This window comes from Delphinus delphis, chromosome 6 (genome assembly GCF_949987515.2).
Source record: "Delphinus delphis chromosome 6, mDelDel1.2, whole genome shotgun sequence".
Taxonomy (NCBI): domain Eukaryota; kingdom Metazoa; phylum Chordata; class Mammalia; order Artiodactyla; family Delphinidae; genus Delphinus; species Delphinus delphis.
In genome coordinates this window covers 114908950-114934917 of record NC_082688.1, presented here as the reverse complement: position 1 = coordinate 114934917, position 25968 = coordinate 114908950, and the positions used below count along the sequence as shown (strand labels likewise).

At 42.9% G+C, this 25968-nt stretch overlaps 1 protein-coding gene and 1 non-coding gene across 2 annotated transcripts; one reads left to right on the top strand and one right to left on the bottom strand.

The window, feature by feature from the left end:
* Positions 1-9215: 9215 nt before the first annotated feature.
* LOC138414115 (uncharacterized) lies at positions 9216-14682 on the bottom strand. Its single transcript, XM_069540801.1, is given in 3 exon segments — positions 9216-12170; positions 12172-13716; positions 13718-14682. Coding segments are annotated over 3 exon segments (5088 nt in total). The 5' UTR covers positions 14576-14682; the 3' UTR covers positions 9216-9485.
* Positions 14683-16438: 1756 nt separating this feature from the next.
* LOC132427796 (U1 spliceosomal RNA) lies at positions 16439-16602 on the top strand. Its single transcript, XR_009520001.1, has one exon. It is a non-coding gene; the product is annotated as a U1 spliceosomal RNA (small nuclear RNA).
* The last annotated feature ends 9366 nt before the right edge of the window (positions 16603-25968 follow it).

The window sequence follows — 25968 nt, the reverse complement described above, 5'->3', positions numbered from 1 at the left end:
ATCAAGGAGAAAGAAAAGGAGTAAACAAAGGAGTTGAACAACAGAGAACCATCATTTTCTTTACCTCAGGTTCCCAAACACGTTGGCAGGGATGAAACTCACTTTCCTGCTGGTGCTATTGTGCAGGAGAGCAAATCCTTTCCTCCTCACAATGAGGGTCCTGAAAGGACGTTGTGTCTCAGGTGGCAGAGGCAATACAAAATGAGAAGGTGAGGAATTTCAGCATAAGAACCAGAAGAGATAGAGATGCGCTGGACAATCACAGTCAACAAAGGGACTAAAGGAATGAATTTCGCTGTTGTGTTTGTTCCAACTACGCCAATTCTTTCTGTATTTTCTTAGAGTTCCCATAGAGACAGAAACAAAACTGGTATGAGAACAAAGAAATGAAAAGAAGAGAGAATTTAATTTAAACTTATGATGATGAGAAACCAAAAAAAAATCCTTTTCTTTTGCTGGTATGATTACTTGGAATGGCAGTAATTTTGCTAAACATACTTTTCTTCTGATGGCTCTTAGGAAATGTCCTTGTACTTACTGTTCTATTCCAAGCCTTGAATAATGAAATTGTGTAGAACAGAAATTCTTGGGAGAGCTATGTAAATGCCATTTTACAATGAAACACTGATTTTGTTTCCAAGTAGTCTCTTTTTTTTTTTTGCGGTACGCGGGCCTCTCACCGTTGACGCGCAGGCTCAGCGGCCATGGCTCACGGGCCCAGCCGCTCTGCGGCATGTGGAATCCTCCCGGACCAGGGCATGAACCCGTGTCCCCTGCATCGGCAGGCAGTCTCTCAACCACTGCACCACCAGGGAAGCCCCAAGTAGTCTCTTTTTTAATGATAAAAGTTATACATATGTGGGGGAAAATTTATAACTTACTGCAAAGTGAACAGAAAATTTTAAACATTTCCTATGATTCCACTACCCAGAGAAGAAGCCACAATTAATATCTGATTAGTGTGTGTGTGTGTGTGTGTGTGTGTGTGTGTGTGTGTTTAGATATATACATAGCTTCTTGCTATCTCTCTACAGTATTCCACTACATCAGATTCCTGCTCGGAGGCATGCATATTGCTATATTTTAAAAAAAACTATTTTAAACTATTATGCAAACATAACTTTAAATATAAATCTGCAATTGTATGCTCATTACTTCCTCCTGAAAAATACCAACAACTGGAGTTGTTTGGATGTATGGTTTCCCTAAAATTCTCTTGTGTATAAATTACCTCATTTGATTCTTAAAATCATCTTGTGAGCTAGGTAGGCCCACACTACCCATAATTAAAAGTTTATTGTACAGATGAGTGAATTGAAGCTTTTGAATGGAAAGCCACACTTGAACTGAGCTGTAGCACCTCAGATTCTACATGCTTTTCACTATAGCAAACAGCAAAGATGCTCGTGGAAAGTGTTGACTTGCGGTTGTAATAAATTGATGAACACTATGTAAAGTACTGCACAGAGAGGTGCTGAGAGGAGTTTCCTGGGGTTAATCACAGATGCTCTGTGCCTCCTGCAGGCTTGATGCCCAGAGAGGCTGGTGGAACATGATTTTGGGTTTTCTTTTTTTTTTTTAAACAAAACCCACTATGCAGAACCACTTTAAATCATTACAGTGTTGCCTTTCCTTCTGTTCTCTTTTCTAATTGTTTCCCTGAATACATGTCCCTTCCCCTCTAGAGCAATCTGTCTCTGGCCATTGGGCAAGAAGTAGAGCATGAGGGGCTAATCCTACTCCAGCTCACAAGTCCCAGTTTCCAAGTCCTAACTCTGAAGCAGTTTGGAGTTTGCAGTATTGGGGAAATAATAAGCCTAACAAATACTCATGTATAGCGGTCGATCAGTGTTGCACTTTACCAGTGATCACTCTACTTTTTTCAAGTGACTGCGAGGTTAGGAAAGGTGGTTCAGTTGCCATGAGGCATTGCCAATATGTCAAGAAACAGCCAAAGAGAGCCACGTTTGTAAAAGCTGTTATAGTTCAACCATGCTTTAGAACTAAAGTAAAACATTCACAGGCATTTAGAACTGGGTGTAAAGACGCTCAGCTGAGAGATTATCAAGTCAAGCAATGTCTGCTCAAAGTGGTTGTTTGCTAAAACAATGCTTGGCTCTGTCATTGTGGAAAATGTCAAAGTGGTAATCTTTTAAAATTCAGATATTTTCAGAAGACATTTTTCATTGTTATTGCAGAGGAATTAGGCTTAACCTTGTGGGAAAACAGTGAGTGCGGGGTCAGACCTGCCTTCGGTTTGGTCTTTGACATGAGCTATTGCACAGAGATCTCACCTAAATTTTCAGTCTCGATTTTTGTCATCTAAAAATGGAAATTACACATACTACTTCACATTTGCGTACTTATTTATGAAATTCGGCCTCGGTACATCCGGGCCAGATTAAATCTCGGAGACAGTCTCGGAGACAGTTTTGGGTGAACTAGAAAATCATAGCTTTACTGCTTCGCCAGGCAGAGGGGGCCACAGCAGGCTAATGACGTCAAGACTGTGTGACCCGCCCTGGAGGGGGTAGTGATGTTCAAGGAGCAGGGCGTGGTCAGCTGGTGGACACTCTTCTGATTGGCTGGTGGTGAGGTCATGGGGAGTTGGCATCATCCACCTTCTGGTTCCAGCTGGTCAAGGGTCTACTTGCTTGTGGGCAGCATGCAGTTAACTTCTCCCACCTGGTAGGGGCTTCAGTATCTGCAAAACAGCTCAAAGGGCATGGATCAGAATATTATCTACAGCCCTCGAGGAGGAACCCAAAGTCCTTGACTCTGTTCAATGGCTAAACTATTATTATGTTTGACTGTTTTCCTTTCTTTCTGCATTTTCTCACTTCTCTGATTAAATGTATTCTTTGACTAAAGTTTTTCTACAGACAAAAGGCAGGCGGAGGACATGGGTGAGGGTCTATTCTGGGAAGGCCTCGTAGGGTCCTGCTCGGTTATGTGAGCTGTAGAGACCACTGGGATTTACAAATCATCGATCCTAACAAGTTTTCTCTGTTCCCTCAGCGTCACTGTCCTCCATAAACAGCTTAAATTCCCAAAGTGTCTCCTGTGCCCTCCACTCTGGCTCAGGTTCTCTCTCTCATGCACACCAGCCAAAGCTGTGTTTAGAATTTAATCTCCCCCAGCCTACGCCCACACTTATGCAGCCAAATATAATTAGAGCAAAACACACAAATGTGCTGACGATCTCTAAATGCAGGACCTCGAACCTTGAATCAATCTTCATTGCTGTCCTATAATTGTACTGCAAGCCGCCAGCCCTCTCACTCTCTCCTTTTACAGAACATTATTTCATCTCTCTTCTTAAACCTCTGAAACCTCCAACTCCATCCTCACTCTGAGGGACTTGGCACCCAATTCACTGAGAAAATACAGATTCCCACAACCTCGTGCTACCGCACCTGCACACCAACCAGACCCCAGGCCCCAGGACCTGCGTCCTATTCCACGACTGTCTGTTAAAACCCCTTTTCTCTTCCCTTCCCAAAAGAGTCCTTGTCACTGTTTCCAATTACTCTTTTTTTTTTTTTTTTTTTTTTTTGCGGTACGCGGGCCTCTCACTGTTGCGGCCTCTCCCGTTGCGGCGCACAGGCTCCAGACGCGCAGGCTCAGCGGCCATGGCTCACGGGCCCAGCCACTCCGTGGCATGTGCGATCTTCCTGGACCGGGGCTCGAACCCGCGTCCCCTGCATCAGCAGGCAGATTCTCAACCACTGCGCCACCAGGGAAGCCCTCCAATTATTCTTTTTCCTCTTTTCTCCGAATCGACTCCAGCAGGTGCTGCCACTGAACTGACTCTTGTCCATCTTCACCTTCCTTGAATCTTCATGTACATGCCTGCGTTTGACTATTTCCTCCATTTAAAATATTTTTTTTTTCACTCTGATTCCAGGAAATCTCTCTTCCAGTTGTGCCCGCTACAAGATCCCTCCTTCTCTGGTTCTTGCACTTGTTTTTTTTCATCCCCAATCTGCTAAACACTGAGGTGCCCCAAAGCTCCGTCCTCAGACCTTGGTCCTTCTCTCTCCTCTCTCTGTCTCAATGTCATCCTACCCCAAAGCTTTAAATGCCACTGATACGCTAATGCTTCCCAAATCATATTTCCAGACTAATCATCTCCGCAGAACTTGAGGCAAGCTTTTCTACTTTTTTCCCAAGTAATCACTTGCATGTCTAATTGATATCTCAGCCCAACACATTAAAAAATAAACTCCTATCTTTTACCCCAAATCTGTACCTCCTGCAGATTTTTCTATCTCAGTTTACAGCCAAATCTAATCTTAGTTGCTCTGGTCAGAAGTGTAAGAGTTTTCCTGGATTACCCTCTTTTACTCAGACCCCATAACCAATCCAGTTGGGTTTTCTTTCGAAACACATCACTGCCTCCCCTGATTCACCTGTATCCAAGCCATCACCCTCTCCCTCTTAGGTTACTATAGAAGCTTTTAACTCACCTGTGGTTAAGTCGCACCTTGTCACTTAGCTGCTCAAATTCCCGCCGGCTTCCTGTTCAGTCCTGGAGGGCGGCACATCTCTTACAGGGCCCTGCATTATTAGGGTCTGCGGAAGCCTCTGCATAAACTGATAAGTAAGGCTTTATGGGATTTGCTTCCCCGCGTCCCCAGACTTTACTCTCACTGCAGATTCTTTGGACCCGTTGAACCCCATTGCCTGGAATGCTGCTCCGGTGGAGATCTCTCCTTTCTCTCCTCCTTAATATCTCACTGAGGTGTTGCACCCCCTTTTTCTGACACCAAACTCAAAATCACAAGTCTCCCCACGCTCCTGAACTTCCTGGCCCCCCCGCTTCTGATCTCCCCCCCCCCGCCCCCCTTCGTTTCCTTATTTAGCTTATTTCCTGCTTTTCCATATTTAGATTAGGAATTTAGGAACTATGCTATGTATGACTAGAACTGTTTAATTCAGGTGAAAGTTAGAAAGCATTGTGTGGTCAAAAACATAGGAAGAAATACAATTTACAGTTCATTTAATTAAGAAACAGCATTTAAAAAATAATAATGATATACCTGTGGACGTTAAATACATGTACCAATTTTAGCTAAGATGACTGCTATTGTTACCGAGTCCAAGCTCGCTCTGCTTGGGAAAGCCGGCAGACTGAGAAGATGTCAGACTAAAGTCTCAGAATAACCTCGGGGTTTGGATGCCAGTTTCTTTTATAGCACAGAGAGCGGGAGATGGGGAAGTAAAGTAAAAAGGCCATACATTTTGCAAATATCACCTGGAATGGCCAGCCTCGGGGAGGGTATGTGTTAATTTCTTCTTTCTTGCAGCCATCAGCAGGTGGACAGGGTCAGGATGCTTCCCTGAACAAAGGCACTTGGAGTTGACATTCAGGCAGAGGGGCAGGGTCCCCTGAGGCAGGCCATTATGTATAGACAGTATGCTTTTAGTGAACAAAAGCAGGGGGAAAGCAAAGGTTAAAGTAAAAGAAGCAGATCCAACATGTAGTCAGATTTGGTTCTTCCCTTGTAACACTGTTTCCAATTCCAGTGGTTTTCTTTCAGAAAATATTTCAGTCTTTTGACTTAGAGCTTGCATACAAAGATTCTTAGTGCTTACATATAATAGCAGAGAGCTTGCTTTTATTTCATCAATAAAATAGTAAACAAAATCATTAATGGCTAATATTCTGATATTAGCACAATCAGTAATACAATTCTATCTTTAATAATGAAAATTCTAACTGCAGTCAAATAATTGAATTTATAATACAGTTTTTTATAACTGATGATTTTTTCCTTGAATTTCTGGGAACAGGTAGTGAATTTATTTTATTTTGAGAACAAGTTAATCTAGAAATACCATGCATTTTGAATATAAATATAATGACATGATGGCTCTAGAAATGTGATGTAAATTTTAAAACCTATAACAATTTAAGGTGCTACTTGAAAGCAATTTTTATAATTTAGGAAAAAAATGTGAATTGTATGTTTCATTTAAAATAAAGTAAGACGGAAGTAGAATTCTTTTTATTAACAACTTTATTTTGATATAACTCACATGCCATAAAATTCACCCGTTAAAAGTGTCATGCCATGGTTTTTGATGTATTCACAGAATCGTGTATCTAGTCTCACAAACAATTTTAGAACATTTTCATTGTCCCCAAAAGAAACTGCATCCATTTGCTGTCACCTCTGGGTCTCCTATCCTCCCCAGCCCTTGGCAGCCACTAATCTATTTTTTATATCTGTAGATTTGCCTTCTCTGGGCATTTCATGTGAATGAAATCATACAGTGTGAGGTCCTTTGTGCCTAGCTTCTTTTTAAAAAAAATCATTTTATTGAGGTAAGATGGACTTATAAAAAGCTGTACATATGTATTTTTTTAACATGGAGAAGTCACTTTTATTTTTTGAGATAACTTATCACGCAAGAGTTTACATTATTTTTAGTAGAGAAGATTAAGTGGTAAGCCCTCTTAGAATTTTTACTTAGCTAAGAGACATTTTTTTAACATCTTTATTGGAGTATAATTGCTTTACAATGGTGTTTTAGTTTCTGCTGTATAACAAAGTGAATCAGCTGTACGTATACATATATCTCCATATCCCCTCCCTCTTGTATTTCCCTCCCACCATCACTATCCCTCCCCTCTAGGTGGTCACAAAGCACCAAGCTGATCTCCTTGTACTATGTGGTTGCTTCCCACTAGCTATCTATTATACACTTGGTAGTGTATATATGTCCATGCCACCCTCTTACTTCGTCCCAGCTCACCCTTCCCCCTCCCTGCATCCTCAAGTCCATTCTCTACGTCTGCATCTTTATTCCTGTCCTGCCCCTAGGTTCTTCAGAACCATTTCTTTTTTGTTTTTAGATTCCATGTGTATGTGTTAGCATACGGTATTTGTTTTTCTCTTTCTGACTTACTTCACTCCGTAGGACCGACTCTAGGTCCATCCACCTCACTACAAATAACTCAATTTCGTTTCCTTTTATGGCTGACTAATATTCCATTGTATATATGTGCCACATCTTCTTTATCCATTCATGTGTCGATGGACACTTAGGTTGCTTCCATGTCCTAGCTATTGTAAACAGTGCTGCAGTGAACACTGTGGTACATGACTCTTTTTGAGTTATGGTTTTCTCAGGGTATATGCCCAGTAGTGGGATTGCTGAGTCATATGGTGTTAGACCTGCGCGGTCTCCTAGGAGTTTCGACTCGCCCAGGAAACAACAAGAGTCGGAAGTCGATGCAAAACGCAAGAGGTTTATTGAAGGCCGGTGCACCGGGGTTCCTTGGTCCTCACGCAGGAGGTCGAAGAAGGAACCCTTTCGGGCGCGAATATGTCAGTTTTATAGGTTCCCACTTCCCCGTATGTAAATTATAGATTTGGTTGTGTTCTCCTGCTGATTGGTCCCGGCTTAGGCTCGGACCAGAGAGGGAACTTGTCCCCAGCTGCCTGATTGGTCTTTGACAGACACCTTTTTTACATTTTGTTATCTCCCTCCTTCTCGGAAGGGGGCCGGACATCCTGGAAATTCACCCATTGTCTAAGAAGCCCCTATTGTCTGGAGAGTTCTTAATCATTAGCTGGAACAATGTCCCTCGAGTCCCACATTCCCCCCTTTTTCTTGAGACTATTGATTCCAATCATGGAATCTCAACCTTCTGTTCGTAAACTTTGGTACTGTTGTCTTAACATTAGAACTTGTACAGTACTGATACGTTCTCTAATAAATGCTATCAAGCGATTTAGAACACATGGTCCAAAAGTTAAAATCAACAATAAAACAATAAGAGGTCCCAACAGAGTAGAGATTAAGGTGGTAAACCAGGGGGACTTATCAAACCATGATTGAAACCATCCTTTTTCGTTCTCTCTCTCCCTTTGCCTTTTATCTAAGCGTTCCCTTAGTTTATCCATGGTTTTGGTAATGGTTCCTGAATGATCAATATAAAAGCAACATTATTCTTTTAGAGCGGCGCATAATCCCCCTTCCTTAAGAAACAGCAAATCTAGGCTGCAACACCATTTCTGAAAGTGAGGTGAATGATTCCTTTAGTTGAGTTATGGAACTTTCTAATGCTCGAAGGTCGATGTCTACAGCCTGTCTTAAACTTGCATAATACTGGGGTTGTTGTATGAGAGCTGTGGTTCCTGTTCCTCTCCCGGCAGATATTCCTAGTCCTAGAAGGACAGCCAATGTGAGGGTTACAGGTTCTCTTTTGTTTTTTGTTTTTTCTACATATTCATCTAAAAAGGATGAGTCTGAATGGTAGATAAGTCTAGGGACTAATTGCACTAACACACAAAAGTCAGCTGAAGTATTAAGAACCTCTAAAGAGACACAAGGGGTGAGCCCCGTGTTACATGTCCACCATCCATCTTGAGGAGGTACAAGATATCCTGAGCCTGAAGGGAGGCTAAAATCATGACAAAGGTGTCTATGGGACTGGGGAGGTGTTCCTATACAAGTACCATTTCCAAAAACCGAGGACAGGGTTAATTTACTGTTCCCTTCTTGCTTCCATCGACATTGGTCTGAGGAGGTAGAATTAGTATAGTTGGAGCTATATCTTATAGCATCATAATAAGGGGGAGGGGCAGCATAGCAAAGCCAACATGACTTTGTAGCCTCTGGGTTTGTAGCATTGAGAACCGTAAAGGCTGCCTGCACCAAAGAAAGCATCCTATCCTGAGGAGTCCCAGGCTTAACTGTGGGTTCTTTGGATCCAGAGGTTTCATTAGTCTCATTCTTTGTTGACGTAGTTGAAGGGGCCGGGGGAAGCAAAGGGGGGCCAAGTATGGGATTTGGGCCTATTGATATAGGAGCAGGAGTCTCAATCTTTAGCTTAAGGGTCATTAATATTCCTAAATCATATCCCCTCACGTAAAATCTAACGCCCCAAGAATGACCATTTATCCATTTTTTATCTCTTTTTCCGGGATTACTAAAGGAAATTTTAAGGGGATGACACCATCCTGAACAGTTACTCCGGTGTCCGGTATCCTCATTATGAGAATAATTAGCCGTTACAATAATAAAATCCCAAGTTGAGGTGGGTTTCCAATTAGTATCCCCGGTAGTTTCACATCCCCAGCTTTTGCAATAAAAGTTTTCAGTTCCACCACATTTATAATTCAGAGATCAAGGGCGGTGGAACCCGGGGCATACGTAGAAAGTGAGGATACCAAGCATCATTCTTTTGCCTGCATTTTTGCAACCCGGCCCAAACCAATCAGTTTCCGAAACTTTGGAAGGGGCAGTGTTCATATCATGAGAATCTTCTGTATCCCAATAAGGTGCTCCTATAGCCAATTTACAAACATCAGGAAAAAGATCTGGCCACCAGGTCCAGGGGGGTGCAGTATGACTAATGGACCAGGTTACATCTCCAGTCTGAGAAATTACCTGCCAAGTTAAACGTTGGGGGAGGTGAGGGCTAAAATCACTTACAGTCAGTAAAGGCAGTAAAACCAAAATTATAAGTCTTAGGTTCGTAGAAGCTTGAGTTTGAGCGGGTTGTCGGTTCTTTGGGCCCGCCATCCTGATGATGCCGTCGCTGGTGCAGCCTTCACATGTGAAGCATGGATCCAGGCAGCGATGCCGTCCACTTTTATGGCCGTTGGGGTGGTGAGGAGGACGGTGTATGGTCCTTTCCATCGAGGTTCCAACGTCTGGGTTCGATGCCGACGGACGTATACGGAGTCTCCGACTTGGAAAGGATGAGTTTCTCCCGGTGTTCCCGGTTGGTAGGCCTTGGCGAGTTGGGACCATATTTCTTTCTGGACCAATTGGAGTCCCAGTAGCCTAGCATATAAGTCAGTGTTATTTTGACAATCAGGTTTTATTTCTTTTCCTAAAGTGAGGAGGGGAGGCGGGGCACCATATAATATTTCAAAAGGAGTAAGATGGTATCGGGAAGGTGTATTTCTAACCCGGAATAGGGCCAAAGGAAGGAGCACCGTCCAATCAGTACCGCCAGTCTCCAAGGACAATTTAGTTAGGGTCTCTTTTAGAGTCCTATTCATTCTTTCTACCTGACCTAAACTTTGGGGTCTATAGGCACAATGTAATTTCCAATCAGTCCCCAAATATCTGGCCACATCCTGACTTACCTGGGCGACGAAGGCTGGACCATTATCAGACCCTATTACCTTTGATGCTCCAAATCGAGGAAAAATTTCTTCTAAAATCTTCTTGGCTACTACAGCAGCTGTTTCTTTCTTTGTTGGGAAAGCCTCTATCCATCCTGAAAAAGTGTCTACAAAAACTAAAAGGTATTTATTACCGTACCTTCCAGGACGCACTTCGGTAAAGTCCACTTCCCAGTAAGTTCCTGGGCGGTCCCCCCTGAGTCTCTTTCCAGTTTCAAGTTTCCCTTTGTGAGCATTTACCTGTTGACATGGGACGCATTCCTGCACAATTTGTTCAGCTAATTTTGTCATTCCAGGGGTTTCGTACCCGGCTTTTTGTAACAAGGCTACCGTCTTTTTAGTCCCCAAATGTGTCCATCTGTGCATCTGTTGTAACATGGATTCTGCTTGCTGAGGGGACAAAGTTCCTTTTGTTGTGGCCGGGATGATTTCTTCATCGCGGCCTGGTTTTTCAGGAACTTTATCTGACAGTCCTAAAATGACTTCTCCCGATGCTATTTCTCGGGCCACTTGGTCAGCCATATTATTTCCCCTAATTATTGGGGTATTTCCTTTTTGATGTCCAGGGCAGTGGATGATACTGACTTTAGTAGGAAGCATGAGTGCAGTCAACAAAGCCACGATTTCGTCTTTGTTTTTAATTTCTTTGCCACCTGAAGTTAGTAGCCCTCTCTGTTGGTAAATGGCACCGTGGATATGAGCGGTAGCAAACGCATATCTACTGTCTGTGTAGATGTTTACTTTTTTATTCTCTGCCATCTCTAATGCCCTCGTCAGGGCAATTAATTCAGCTCGTTGGGCTGAGGTCCCTTGTGGTAGTGCCGCTGCCCATATGACTTGTTTTCCGTCTACCACGGCTGCCCCAGTTCGACGCTTACCTTCCTCCAGGAAACTGCTCCCATCCGTGAACCAGGTGAAATCAGCATCAGGGAGGGGCAGGTCCATCAGATCCGGCCTACTGCCGTGTGCTGCGGCTAGTACTTCCTGACAATCATGTATGATGGTGGAGCCTTCCAAGTCAGGATCAGGTAGCAACGTGGCTGGATTGAGTCCTGTGGCTGGAGCAAACTTGATGCGATCTGAGTTTAGCAACAGGGTTTGGTAATGGGTCATCCTGGCATTAGTTAGCCACCTATCCGGTGGTTGACGGACTACATTTTCCAGGGCATGAGGAGCTGTTATCGTTAGATTTTGTCCTAAAGTTAGTTTGTCAGCATCTTTGACTAGGACGGCCACTGAAGCGATTATCTTTAAACAGGTGGGCCATCCTGATGCCACAGGGTCCAATTTTTTTGACAAATAAGCAACTGGGCGATTCCAGGGACCCAATTTCTGAGTCAATACTCCTTTTGCAATGCCCTTATTTTCGGCCACATATAAATGAAAAGGTTTGGTTACATCTGGCAGTCCTAGGGCTGGAGCTGAAAGTAAAGCTCGTTTGATTTGGTCAAAAGCCCGTTGTTCCTTATCGCCCCAAACGAAAGGAGTGCTGTTTTTGGTTAGGCGGTACAATGGGGCTGCCAGCTCAGCAAACCCTGGAATCCATAGTCTACAGAATCCGGCCGTCCCCAAAAATTCTCTAACCTGCCTGGCGTTTTTGGGAGCCGGAATTTGGGCCACCGTATCCTTTCTGCTCTCCGTGAGCCATCTTTGCCTCCCTTTTAATAGATACCCCAGGTAACTGACCTGTTGTTGGCATATTTGTGCTTTCTTGGCTGAGGCTCTATATCCCAGGGTTCCAAGTTCCGTTAACAGTTTTTCAGTACCCTTGATACAATCTTCTTGGGTCTCAGCAGCTAATAAAATATCATCAACGTATTGGAGTAATGTTACCTGGGGATTTGATTCTCTATATAATGCCAGATCCTGATGGAGGGCTTCATCAAAGATGGTCGGGGAGTTCTTAAATCCCTGAGGTAGCCGTGTCCATGTCAGCTGACCAGACATTCCCGATGTTGGATCTTTCCATTCGAAGGCAAAGCAGGGTTGGCTCAGGGGAGAGAGTCTTAAACAGAAAAAAAACATCTTTAAGGTCCAAAACAGTATACCACGTATGTTGAGGTGGAAGAGTGCTCAGGAGGTTGTAAGGGTTTGGAACTGTGGGGTGGAGGTCTGCCACCCGTTTGTTTACCTCTCGTAGATCCTGCACCGGCCGATAATCATTTGTTCCTGGTTTCTTTACCTGCAGGAGAGGGGTGTTCCATGCTGATTGACATCTTATTAAGATGCCCAAGTCTAGTAGCCTCTGTATATGGGGACGGATACCGTCTTTGGCTTCTCTACTCATGGGGTATTGACGGACTGTTATTGGGGTGGCAGTTGCCTTGAGTTCCACTAGCACCGGGGGCCGATTTTTGGCCATCCCCATTCCGGCAGTTTCTGCCCAGGCTTGAGGGAACCGAGTTACCCAATTAGTAACATTAACTCGTGAGGATGAAGGCTGCTCGTATAATTTATATTCATCTTCTAATTTCATAGTCAATATTTGAAGTAACCTTCCCTTATTATCAGTTATGGTGGGACCTTCTGGCTGAAAGTGAATTTGAGCCCCTACTTTGGAGAGTAAATCTCTTCCCAGCAAAGGATAGGGGCATTCCGGAATAATCAAAAATGAATGGGTTACTCGTCCAATCCCAAGATCTACTGTCCTTCGTGTGGTCCATGAATATTGTTTATTCCCAGTGGCTCCTTGTACCCATGACCTTTTAGCTGAGATAGGACCTTTTGAGTGGAGAAGGACGGAGTGCTGGGCTCCGGTATCTACCAAAAATTGAACAGGTTCCCCCTCCACTTTAAGAGTTACCCGGGGCTCGGGGAGAGGGTTCGAGCCCTGACTTTCCTAGTCGTCTTCTTTCAATGTTAAGATTTTGTTTTTGGTTGGCCTTCCTCCATTCTTTTTCTTAGGGCATTCTCTCGCCCAATGTCCTTTTTCTTTACAGTAGGCACATTGGTCCTTGTCTAATGGCCGCCTTCTGTCTGCCGTTCGCCCTTCCTGCCTATTTCTATCCCCTATATTTCTTCCTCCAACCACAGTGGCCAGTATCTTACTTAAATTCCTCTCCTGTCTCTTATCCCATCTTATTTCACGGGCTTCCTGCTCTTTCTGCTTTCTTTCTTCCTTCTCTTCCTCTGTTTCTCTTTTGTTACATACTTTACCTGCCTCTTTTACTAACTCCTGAAGCGAAAATCCCTGCAAGCCATCTAGTCTCTGTAATTTCTTCTTAATATCAGGGGCCGCTTGATCTATGAAAGCCATTGCTATAGTAGCCCTATGTCCCTCCGAAGTTGGATCATAAGGGGTAAAGCGTCTAAAGGCTTCCATTAAACGTTCCAGGAACACAGTTGGCGATTCCTGGGGCCCCTGAGTTACTTCCCTTACCTTAGCCAAATTAGTGGGCCGTCTGGCCGCTCCATGGAGACCCGCCACCAGAGCCTGGCGATACATTTTCAGGCGCTCCCTACCTTCCGGGGCATTGAAATCCCAGTTTGGCCTGACGAGTGGGAAACCAGCATCAATCTCGTTAGGCAGCTGGGTAGGTTGCCCATTGGCGCCTAATACATTTTTTTCTGGCTTCTAAAAGAACCCGTTGCCTCTCCTCAGTCGTTAGGAGAGTCTGGAGCAGCTGCTGACAATCATCCCATGTGGGCTGGTGGGAGAAAACAAGAGATTCTATTAAAGCGGTAAGGGCCTGTGGATTTTCGGAAAAAGTTGGGTTATGCATTTTTCAATTATAAAGAGCTGCAGAGGAAAAGGGCCAATATTGGAGAGGTCTATTCCCTTGGCCATCGGGGGGGCCATATTCTCTAAGAGGTAGGGCAGTGGAGTCCGGGGAGATTGCCCTCCGGCTCCTAGTGCCCACTGAGGGACCCCTTTCTTCTTCCATCATGGATGGTTCCCTTGGTGCCGAGGGCAGTGGAGCTGGGGGTCCTCTAGGTGGTAGGGGATTCGGGGCCGGAGGATAAGGGGGTGGGGAATCCAAAAGAAGCAAATCGGACTGCGGGTCAGGATAAATCGCCTTCGGTAGATCCGGGGCGTCGTGTAGCTTCTCCGTGTTGGGGTTTTTCTTTAAGGCTAATATCTCCGACGCTGCTGATGTATGCGCGGACGTACCTGTTGAGGAAACAAAGGGCCGGACCCACGGAGGTGGGGAGAGAATTAAATCTTCCCAGACCAAGACATATGGTACTTGGTCTGGATGTCCGTGGGGATCTATATTAAATATCTTAGACTTCAGCAGCTTAATCTTGTCTAATAAAAAGGATCCTTCGGGGGGCCATCCTATCTGAAATGTTGGCCATTCAGAGGCACACAAAGTCTGCCACTTTCCTTTCTTTACCTCTACCGAAAAATTATGGGCTCTGGCCCGAACTTCGGTCCAATAGCTTAGGGTAAGGGAAAGAGGAGTCGTCATAGTTTGTCCCATTGTCGTCCGTCAGAGAAGAAGAATAGACCACAATACAGAAACAGTTAAAACTCCACGAAACACATATACGTATGGGCCACCGCGAGCTCGCTTCAAAACCGAAACTTCTTCAGATGGCAGTTATCACCAAGGGAACTGCCGAAACCGAGTGAAGGGGAGACAGAGTTTGCCTCTCCTTCCAGATGAGCCACCAGGGCGTCCCCTAGGGCTCATGGACGCCGGCTATTAGCACGTCTGCCTAGCCAGAGGTCCGATACAGATTCCATAATAAGCCGATTCTTACGGCTTTCCTCCGATAATGGCCCACAAAGAACAAGGGACAAACAGACAATCAAGCTCGAGCTTACCTGGTACCTCCAACTCCCGATGTTCTTGTGGTCCGGGGCGAGTGGAATCCCGGACGAGCCCCCAAATGTTAGACCTGCGCCGTCTCCTAGGAGTTTCGACTCGCCCAGGAAACAACAAGAGTCGGAAGTCGATGCAAAACGCAAGAGGTTTATTGAAGGCCGGTGCACCGGGGTTCCTTGGTCCTCACGCAGGAGGTCGAAGAAGGAACCCTTTCGGGCGCGAATATGTCAGTTTTATAGGTTCCCACTTCCCCGTATGTAAATTATAGATTTGGTTGTGTTCTCCTGCTGATTGGTCCCGGCTTAGGCTCGGACCAGAGAGGGAACTTGTCCCCAGCTGCCTGATTGGTCTTTGACAGACACCTTTTTTACATTTTGTTATCTCCCTCCTTCTCGGAAGGGGGCCGGACATCCTGGAAATTCACCCATTGTCTAAGAAGCCCCTATTGTCTGGAGAGTTCTTAATCATTAGCTGGAACAATGTCCCTCGAGTCCCACAATGGTAGTTCTATTTTTAGTTTTTTAAGGAACCTCCATACTGTTCTCCATAGTGGCTGTATCAATTCACGTTCCCACCAACAGTGTAGGAGGGTTCCCTTTTCTCCACACCCTCTCCAGTATTTATTGTTTGTAGATTTTTTGATGATGGCCATTCTGACTGGTATGAGATGATATCTCATGGTATTTTGATTTGCATTTCTCTAATGATTAGTGATGTTAAGCGTCCTTTCATGTGTTTGTTGGCAGTCTGTATATCTTCTTTGGAGAAATGTCTGTTTAGGTCTTCTGCCCATTTTTGGATTGGGTTGTTTGTTTTTTTGATATTGAGCTGCTTGTATATATTGGAGATTAATCCTTTGTCAGTTGGTTTGTTTGCAAATATTTTCTCCCATTCTGGGGTTGTCTTTTCATCTTGTTTATGGTTTCCTTTGCTGTGCAAAAGAAAAGCTGTACATATTTAATGCATACAACTCAGTGAGTTTGGGAATTAGTATATAGACATTAAATTATCATTAATACCAAGGTCACGAAACCATCATCAATATCAAGGCCATAAACATACTATCACCCCCCAAAGCTTCATTCTGCCTCCTATAATATTATTGTTATTATTGTTGTTGTTACTGCTTGATGTGATGAGAACATGTAACACAAGATCTGCCCTATCCTCTTAGCATATTTTAAATATGTGCTACCATAGTTTTAGCTGTAGGCACTATGCTGTATAGCAGATGTCCAGAACTTATTTATCTTGCATAATGAAACTCTGAACCCTTTAACCATCACCTCCTCATTCCAATAAGTGTGAAAGGACATTTTTGGAAAGATTTAGAAAATAAGCTGATAATTGATAGAAATTTTTGGCTCTCTAGGCAAAATAACTCCTCCACAGGAAGAAAAAAGAGCAAAACTTTGTGCTCTAATTGGGAGCCCCTAGACAAGAATATGTGTAAATATTGTGAACAGGAAGGCCATTAAAGGAAACAGAGACCCATAATGGTTAAGAAACGCAAGGATACTTACCTGGCAAGGGAGATACCATGATCACAAAGGTGGTTTTCCCAGGTTGAGGCTTATCCATTGCACTCTGGATGGGCTGACCCCTGCGATTTCCCCAAATGTAGGAAACTCGACTGCATAATTCGTCATAGTAGGGGACTGCGTTCGCGCTTTCCCCTGGTAAAAAAAGAAAAAGAAAAAAGAAACACAAGGAAAACTGTCTAAAATCTGTTCAGTAGTGCTGCTTACAGGGAAACCTTGTATCCTGAAATTCCATGCTCTTCATCTAAACTCTCAAGGGAAATAGCCTATAATTATTTATGAACAATACAGCTTTCCATTTTTCTTTTAAAAATTTGAAATATAGTTGACACACAATATTACATTAGTTTCAAGTGTACAACGTAGTGATTCAATGTTATGTACATTACAAATTGATCACCATGTCATTCTGGTTACTATCTGTCACCATACAAAGGTGTTACAATATTATTGACTACATTCCCTGTGTTCTATGTTACAACCCTGTGACTTAGCTATTTTATAACTGGAAGTTTGTACCTCATAATCCCCTTCGCCTATTTCACCCATCTTCCCACCCCATTCCCTCTGGTGACCACCAGTTTGTTCTCTGTATCTATGAGTCTGTTTTGGTTTTGTTATGTTTGTTCATTTGTTGTGTTTTTCAGATTCCACATATAAGTAAAATCGTACAGTATTTGTCTTTCTCTGTCCAACTTATTTCCCTTAGCATAATACCCTCTAGGTCCATCCACGTTGTCATAAATGGCAGGATTTCATTCTTTCTTATGGCTGAGTAATATTCCATAGCATATACATACTACATCTTCTTTATCCATTCATCTGTTGATGGTGATGTAAGACTTTTCATCCAATAATTCTCTAACACCCATAAAGGGAAATCATGTGACTGTATATCTGTAATTAAGGAATTGTTCTTGCTCAGAACGGAATTTATGGACACTCCAAAATCAGAATCTGACTTATTATGTCTGCTCTGGTTGTTTTTAAATTAAACATGTAATGGAAAAATATGTGTTCACTAAAATAAGTAGTCTAGTCACGCCTATTGAACCTAATTTCTTACTAAAAGTTAAGTTGAACTGACTTATGACACTTTTTAGGACATGCCAAATTGTCTAAATAAAATAGTAAATCTATACACCAGTAACAGGTTCAATTTTAGAACAATTTGCTTCTTTGAAATAATATAGAAACAAAAAAGCTTCTCAGACTCTTCAGGTACTATTTAAACATGAACAAGCACATGAATTACTTGATTCCTTGACGTCTCCTAAGATAATTTCTGTCATAAAGGTAGATTCTCACAATAAACCAGATACTATAAGAGCTCGTATCTTATACTGTAAACAATATAGACTTACTTTAGAAATTCCATAGAAATACATAGGAATACTTTAGAAAGTACTTTAGCAGCTTTTCATCTGAACCAGCCTACTCCAACTAAAGTGTACACAAAAGGCCTTCTTACCAAATCAAAAAGTCACACATCTCTGGAGATTTGTAGATACACAACATCTACACTACAGAATCCGGAAATAATGCCCCAGAGAATGACTGTGCTGTAAGAACCATGATCCCTCAAGCATCTGTTCTCATGCCCAAGTCCGTTTATTTAAATTCATTGCTTGTTCTATTCCGGATCACAGATACAGCCGTTTCAATATTCTTAGCTCCTACTCCCATGGGAAAGAACTTTATAAGATAGAGTCCGCTGTTTATGTACAGCACATTTTGCCTTTAGTCTAGACATTCTGTTCATTTCTAAAGTTCACTTCTAAAGTTACTTTTAACTTTTTCATACATTTGAGATTACGTGTATTCTACCCTGTGACACTCCCACTTCCTTGATTGCTTGATTTGAATAGGTTTCAGTTGACTCGTGGAACCATAAAAATCTATGATTTAGACAGATGCACGGTGGCAGAGGTCCGTCGCTCAGGTATCTGAACTATGTCGTGATCTGTTTGCCATCTCTTAGTTTGCCTTTTCCAGAACGTCATATAAACGGGGTCATACAGCGTGTAGGCTCTTGAGCTTGGATTCTTTCACTTGTGAAGGCAGAATCAAAACGGAATAGGTGATTATAAGAGAGCTCTTTAGAATGGAGCTGGGAGGTCATTTAGAAAGTGTGACTTACCACATCTCAGCCTGAATGGAATCTGACCTTCTGACTCGATGAAGTCATCCGGAGCATCTGCCATTAGCTCATGACAGCTACAGTATTGCCATTTATAGAGTGTCTTCCACGTAGTGCAGGAAGAGAAGGGCGTGAACTCTGACCCGTGAGGGAGGCGCGGCCTGCACTTCCCGCACGGACCACAGGGTGGCGCCGAGCCACCTGCCAACCACATGCGCGTTCCCCGCGGACTCGGCTCTGAGCGCAGCTGAGAGGAGTTGTTTCCTCAGTCGACGGCAGCGCTGCGCCTGGGACGCTGAGCTCAGCGTCTCTGCTGACAGGAGCTCGGTCTCCTCAGGACTCGTTGGGGTTTTGGCTTCACGACAACACGGGGCCGTGTCCACGCTGACGGGAGCTGGGTTTCCTGACGACCCAGGCAATGCTGGGAGGAAAAGGTGAGGAAAATTGGGGAAAAGTGGGGAGAAGCTTCCTGGGGGCGACTGACGGCTGACGGCGGGGGGTCCGTCTTCGTGCTACCCAGAAGGGCTTGGTGTGCAAAGCTGGGTTTTTGGTCAGGCTGGTGTGCGGTGGAGCCGCGTGGGTTATGGGGTGTGCAGTCTTCCCAGCACCGTTTACCGTGGGGCTGCCCTTCCCCTCGGTGTGTCCTTGGCCCCCTTGTCGTAAATTAATGGACCCCGCCCGTGTGGGTTGGATTCCGGGCTCTGCGTCCCGTCCCTCTGGTCTGTGCGCCTGTTTTGAGCCAGTTCCGCACTGTTTTGGTGACGGTAGCTTCGCCGTGTAGTGTGAAGTCAGTGGGGGAGGTGCCTCCAGCCTGTTCTCCTTTCTCAGGGTCGCCTTGGCCCTTTGGGGTCCTTTGTGGCTCCACACAGACATTAGGAGGATTTGCTCCGTTTCTGTGACGAACACCATCGGAGGTTAGGCAAGGCCTGCATTCACGGCGCACCCTGCTTTGGGCAGAACGGACGTTTTAGCAGTATTCTTCCGCCCCATGAGCACGGGGTGTCTTTCCACTGATTTATGTCTTTCTCAATTTCATCAAGGTCTTAAAGTTTTCAGTGTGCAGGTCTCTCACGTCCTTGGTTAAATCTATTCCTTGGTATTTTGGTCTTTGGGATGCAGTTGTAAACTGGATTCTTCCTCTTTCTGATGGTTTGTGATTCGTGTTTAGAAATACAGTTGATTTTTGTGTATTGATTTTGTCACTTTTCTGAATTCGTTGATTCGTTCTAATAGTTTTTTTGTGGAATGATGTAGAAAATTGGAACTTGGAAATCCCACCGCTTTTTTCACAGCCCGGTCGTCCACAGCACGCAAGACACAGCGGCTTCTAATCGAATCTTCCCACCGTGCTTATAAATTACACGTGGACTCCTAGGAGGGCAATTAGGTCCACGACTTTGTGAAGCTGGATCTGGGTAGGGCGTGGCCTCTGTTAGGAAGTGTGATGTTTTCTCCGCTTTTCTGGTGCGGTTTTGATAAGTTATTTACTTTCCAGTAATTTCAAACATACAGAAAACTCCAATAGCAGAACAAAGTCCTGTGTATCTGCACCCTCAGATTCCCCAGCCGTCCTTGCTTCACTGCATTAGCCACTCCACACAAAATACTTAAGTGTGTTTTACCCACACCAGGGCACTTTTCCAGGCAACTAGCAGGTAACCGCCAAATGAGGAAATTATTATCATGGTTTCCACATGAGAATCCAATCCACAGTCCACCAGCTGCCCCAAGTCAATGGAAATGTCTTTTCCCATACTGATCCAGTTTTCTTTTCTGGGAACCATTACCGATACTTCCTCTCATTTTCACAACTTTGATGGATTTAAAGCGCACAAGGTGAGTATGTGATCTGGTTGGCTTTTTCTATATGGCTTTTTTATTTTTTAACAAAGGATGTTTTCAGTGTTCATCCGTATTGGTAACATGTATTGGTACTTCATGGATTTTTTGTTATTGTTGTTGTGATTAAATATACATTACATAACATATTCCATTTAAATGGTTTTAAGTATACAGTTTTATGACATTAACTCCATTTACATCGTTGTACAAATATCCTCACCATCCATCTCTAGAATTTTTCAATTTTCACCAGCAAAACTCTGTAGCCATTAGACACTCATTCCCCTCAGCCCCTGGCAACTGCATTCTACTTTCTGCCTTTGAATTTGATTTGCCTGGGTACCTCCTATATGTGGAATCATATCCTGTTTGACCTTTTGTGACAGGGTTATTTCACTTGTCAGAATGACTTCAGGGTTCACATACATCGTAGTGTGTGTCAGAATTTCCTTAGTTTTTAAGGCTAAATAATATTCCATCCTGTGTACGATACAGTTAGTTTATCCATTCATCAGGGGACACTTGGGTCACTTCCACCTTTTGCTATTGTGTTAATGCTATTATGAATATGGGTGTACAAATATCTCTTTCAGTCTCTGCTTTCAGTCTGTTGAGTATATACTCTGATGTGGAATTAATGGATAATACCTTAATTCTGTGTTGAATTTTTTGAGGAACTGCTAAACTGTTTTCCACAGAGGCTGCACCATTATACTTTATAAATTTTATGGTGGAATAATATTTCAGTTTATGGATCTACCCCATTTTCTTTATATATTTACCCATTGATGGACATTTGCCTTATTTCTACTGTTTGGCTGTTGTGAACAGGGCTGCTTTCAATATATGTGTACAGGTTTCTGCATGAGCACCTGTTTTCAACTCTTTGGCCTGTATATATCTAGAAGTGGAGTTTTTGAACGATATGGTGTTTGTATATTTATATTGTAAACATAAGTTGCACCATTTTACCTTTACACAAGTAATATTTAAGGGTTTTAAATTCTCTACATTGTTGCCAAGGTTTGTTATTTTTAGCTTTCTTGATTATAACTGTTTTAGAATGTGTGAAGGAGTTATTGCATTGTGGATTTACTTTGCATTTCAATCATGACTAATGATGTTTGACATCTTTTCATCTGCTCGTTGACCATTTGTATGTCTTGTGTGGAGAACCGTCTATTCAAGTCCTTTGTCCATTTTTAAAATTGGGTTATTTGTCTCTTTGTTGATGAGTTGTAAAAGTTCTTGATGTAATTTGGTTAAAGACTCATCAGTACATAATGTGTAAATATTTTCTTCCGTTCTGTGGGCTGTCTTTTCACTTTCTGGATTGCACCTTTTGATGCAAAAAGTTTGTAATTTTAAAGAAATCCAATTTACCTGTTTTTTCTTTTGTTGCTTGTGCTTTGGTGTCAGATCTAAGACACCGTTGCTAAATCCAAGGTTATGAAGATTAATCCCCGTGTTTTATTGGAGAGTTTATACAGTAGTCCCTTGATGTCTGTGGGGGATTGGTCCCAGAACACCCAGGGACAACAAAATCCACGGCTGCTGAAGTCTCGTATAAAAGGGTATAGCACCATTGTAGAGCAGTTATACTCCAATAAAGATGTTAAAAAAGAAAATGTATAGTATTTGCATATAACCTGGGCACATCTTCCTGTACACTTTAAATTATCTCTAGATTACTTATTATAACTAATACAATGTAAATGCTACATAAATGTTGTAAATACAGTGTAAATGCTATGTAAATAGTTGCTGGCACATGGCAAATTCAAATTTTGCCTTTTGAAACTTACCGTAATTTTTTTTCTAATATTTTCTGTCTGGAGTTGGTGGGATCCACAGATGTGGAACCCGTGAATATAGGGGATTGACTGTAATTTACTACATTTAAGCCTATTACCTGTTTTGAATTACTTTTTCTATGTGGTATGAGGCAAGGATCCAGTTTCATTCTTCTGCATGTGGATAGCCAATTGCTTAGCACCACTTGTTGAAAACACTGTTTTCCCCCAATTTAATTTTGTTGACTGTTACCTAAAATCAGTTTATCCTAGATGGGTGGGTTTATTTCTGGGATCTGCATTCAGTTCCATTTATCTGTATGTATATCTTTATGCCAGTGTCACCGTGTTCTAGTTGCTGTTGCTTTATATTAACATTTGATATTGGGAAGTGTGAGCCTCCAACTTTGATTTTCTTTCTGAAAATTGTTTTAGCTCCTTAGGTTCTCTTGAAATTCCATATTTTGGGGTGTCATATTCTGCTCCCCTTCACATGGGTGTACGCCAATTAGCTTATGCATTCATCTTCTGAAGGCATCCTGATTCCTGTGAGGTTTAGACATTATGAGTAGAAGTTCTGTGCATAATAGCATCCTTGTTTTTGTTTGGATACTGTTTTTCAAAGCAGTTATGTGAATACTGGAGGCGTGATAGATGGATCTCAAGGTGTGAGACCCGTTTGGCTTGGAAAGTACTGCCAGACTGTATCTCAGGAGGCGGTCTGTGCGTCCCATCAGTGATGAAGAGTCATTGATGTTCCCTGCCCTCCAGTGATCGGTATTGTCATGTGGGAGGAGCTTAGCAGTTCTAATGGGGTGTAGAGCTGTCTTACTGTTTTAATTGGTAATTCTCTAATGGTGTACAATGTTGATCATGTTTTTGTCCACTTATTGATTATCTGTTTATCTTCTCTGGCCAGGTGTCTGTTCAGATCTTTACCCATTTGTAATGAAAGTGTTTGCTTTATAGTTGTAATAATATGCGTGCAAATGCTTTATCAGATATATGTTTTGCAAATATTTTTCTCCCAGGTTATTGCTTCTCTTTTGGTTTTCTGAATAAAGTAGTTCACCAAGTAGAAATTTTTAATTTTATAAAGTACGTTATTATTTTTCCTTTTATTTGTGGGCTTTTCCTGTTGTGTGTTAGAAGTCAGAGCTCATGATCTACCTGACCAAACCCATAGCCGTGTAGGTTTTCTTCTATATTTTCTTCTGTAATATTTATAGCTTTCTGTTTTAAACTTGTCTGTGGACAATTTTGAATGACATTTGGTGTAAGTTGTAAAGTTTGTGTCTACATTCATTTCATTGCACATGGTTTCTTATTGTTCTGTAACTCTTTATTGAGATGTCATGGGATATTTGCCTCCTTCATTTTGAATTTTCAAAATTTAGTGGCTGCAGCAGGATGGCCAGCGGAGGACTTGCCTCCACTGAACTGGAGAGGGTGAGGCCTGCATTTGCTAGGTTGCCAGCAGAAGGCGACAAGCCCGCCCCTCTTTCTAGTGCAGCCCCTGCCTGTTCTTTCATCACATTTGGCTCCCTGCACAGCTGACCGGAGCCTGGTCTCCTCCGGACCCGCCAGGGGTTTGGCTTCAGGACAGTGCGGGCCTGTATCCACATTGAGACGAGCTCGGTTTCCTCAGGCCCGGCTGGGAGGTGCCGCTGTGGGGAGAAGAGGTGAGGAAACATGAGGGAGAAGCTTCATGTGTGTGGCTGACTGCTGGGGGCTGGAGTGGGGCTGGTTAGTCTTCAGAGGACCCAGCGGAGGAAGGGCTTGGCGTGGAAAATTGTGGGTTTCAGTGAGTTTTGTGTGTGGTGCAGACAGTGTCCAATGTCACTCTTGGGCTTGAGATGTTCCATTTTCCAGGCAGTTTATTGAGGGGAGTGTCCTTTCCCTGATGTATGTCCTTGGCAGCTTTGGCATCAGTTAACTGGCCACGTGTGTGGGCTTATTTCTGGGCTCTGTTCTGTCCCTCTGGTCCGTGGGCCTCCTTCTGTGCTATTTCTACACTGTTTGCTCAGTGTATCTTTGTAATATGGTTTGAAGTCAGGCAGTGAGTTTCCTCCAGCTGCTGCTCTCCTTTCTCAGGATCCCCTTGGCTGTTCGGGGTCCTTTGTGGACCACAGAAATGTTAGAGTTCTTTGTTGAGTTTCTGTGAACAATGCTGCTGGAATTTTGGTACGAGTTGCATTGAATGTGTATATTGTTTTGGGTAGAATGGACATTTTAACACTGCTAATTTTTTCCATCCACGAGCACAGGCTATCTTTCCATTTATTTGTGTCTTCAATTTCTTCATCAATGTCTTCACGTTTTCAGTGTGCAGGGCTTTCACGTCTCAGGCTAAATTCATTCCTAGGTATTTGGCTTTGCTGATGTTATTGTAAATGGGATTGTTTTCTCAATTTCTCTTTCAGGTGGTTCCTTATTAGTGTATGGAGACACACGTGATCTTAGTGTATTGATTTTGTATCCTGCAGCTTTACTGAATTCATTTATTAATTCCAACAGTTTTTTTGTGGTTTGATGCGGAAAACTGGAATTAGAAACCCCACTGTTTCTACCACAGCAGGTCATGCACAACACCCAGGACATAGTGGCTACTATTACAATCTTTCCACAGGTCCCCTTAAAACATGTGAAATCCTACAAGGGCGGTTAGCATCATCACTTTTGATTAGCAGGGTCTGGGTAGGGGGGCCTCTGTAACAAAGTTTGATGTCTTTTCTACTTTTCTGTCCTGTGATTGACACAGTTGTTTCGAAAAGTAATTTATTTTCCAATAATTTCAAATGTATAGAAAACTTTGAATAGCAGTACAGAGTACACACATTTGGCACTTCACACAAAATACTGCCATGTGTTTTACCCCGAACAGCGACACTCTCCCAGGGAACCAGCACCTAACCCCCAAATGAGGATCATTACAGTTTCCACATACTAATCCAATCCACAGGCCCACTTCAACTTTCACCATCTGCCCTGACACTATGGAAATGTCTTTTTCGATTCTGATCCAGTTTTCTTTTTCAGGAAGCATTACTGAGATTTTTCCTCATATTCAAAACATGGATGGGTTTAAAGTGCACAAGATGAGTTTATGATCTGGGTGGCCTTTCCTGCATGGCTTCTTTCACTTAATATGTTGTCAGTGTTCATCCTTGTTGTAACACGTATCAGCACTTCATATTTTTCATTGTGATCAAAATATAATACATAGCATAGCCTTTACCATTTAAATCACTTTAAGTATATAGTTCGGGGGCATTAACTACGTTTCCGTTTCTACATTTCTGCCTTCCATCTCCAGAACTTTTTCATTTTCCCCAAGTGAAACTGTATCCATTATACAATAAATCCTCTCAGCTCTTCACAACCATATCCTTTCTGTCTCTGAATTTGACTTCTCTGGACATCTTATGGAAGTGGAATCAGATAATTTGTCCTCCTCTGACTTATTTCGCTTAGCATAGTGACTTCAGGGTGCCTCCATGTTATAGCTTATATCAGAATTTCCTTAGTTTCCAAGGCTGAATAATATTCCTTGTGTATTATATACCACATTTTATTGATCCATTGATCTGTCAATGGACACTTGGGTTGCTTCCACATTTTGTTATTGTTAATGATGCTGCTATCAATAGGAGTGTACAAATACTTGTTTCAGTCCCTGCTTTCAAATATTTTGTGTAAATACCCTGAAGTGGAATCGATGGATCACAT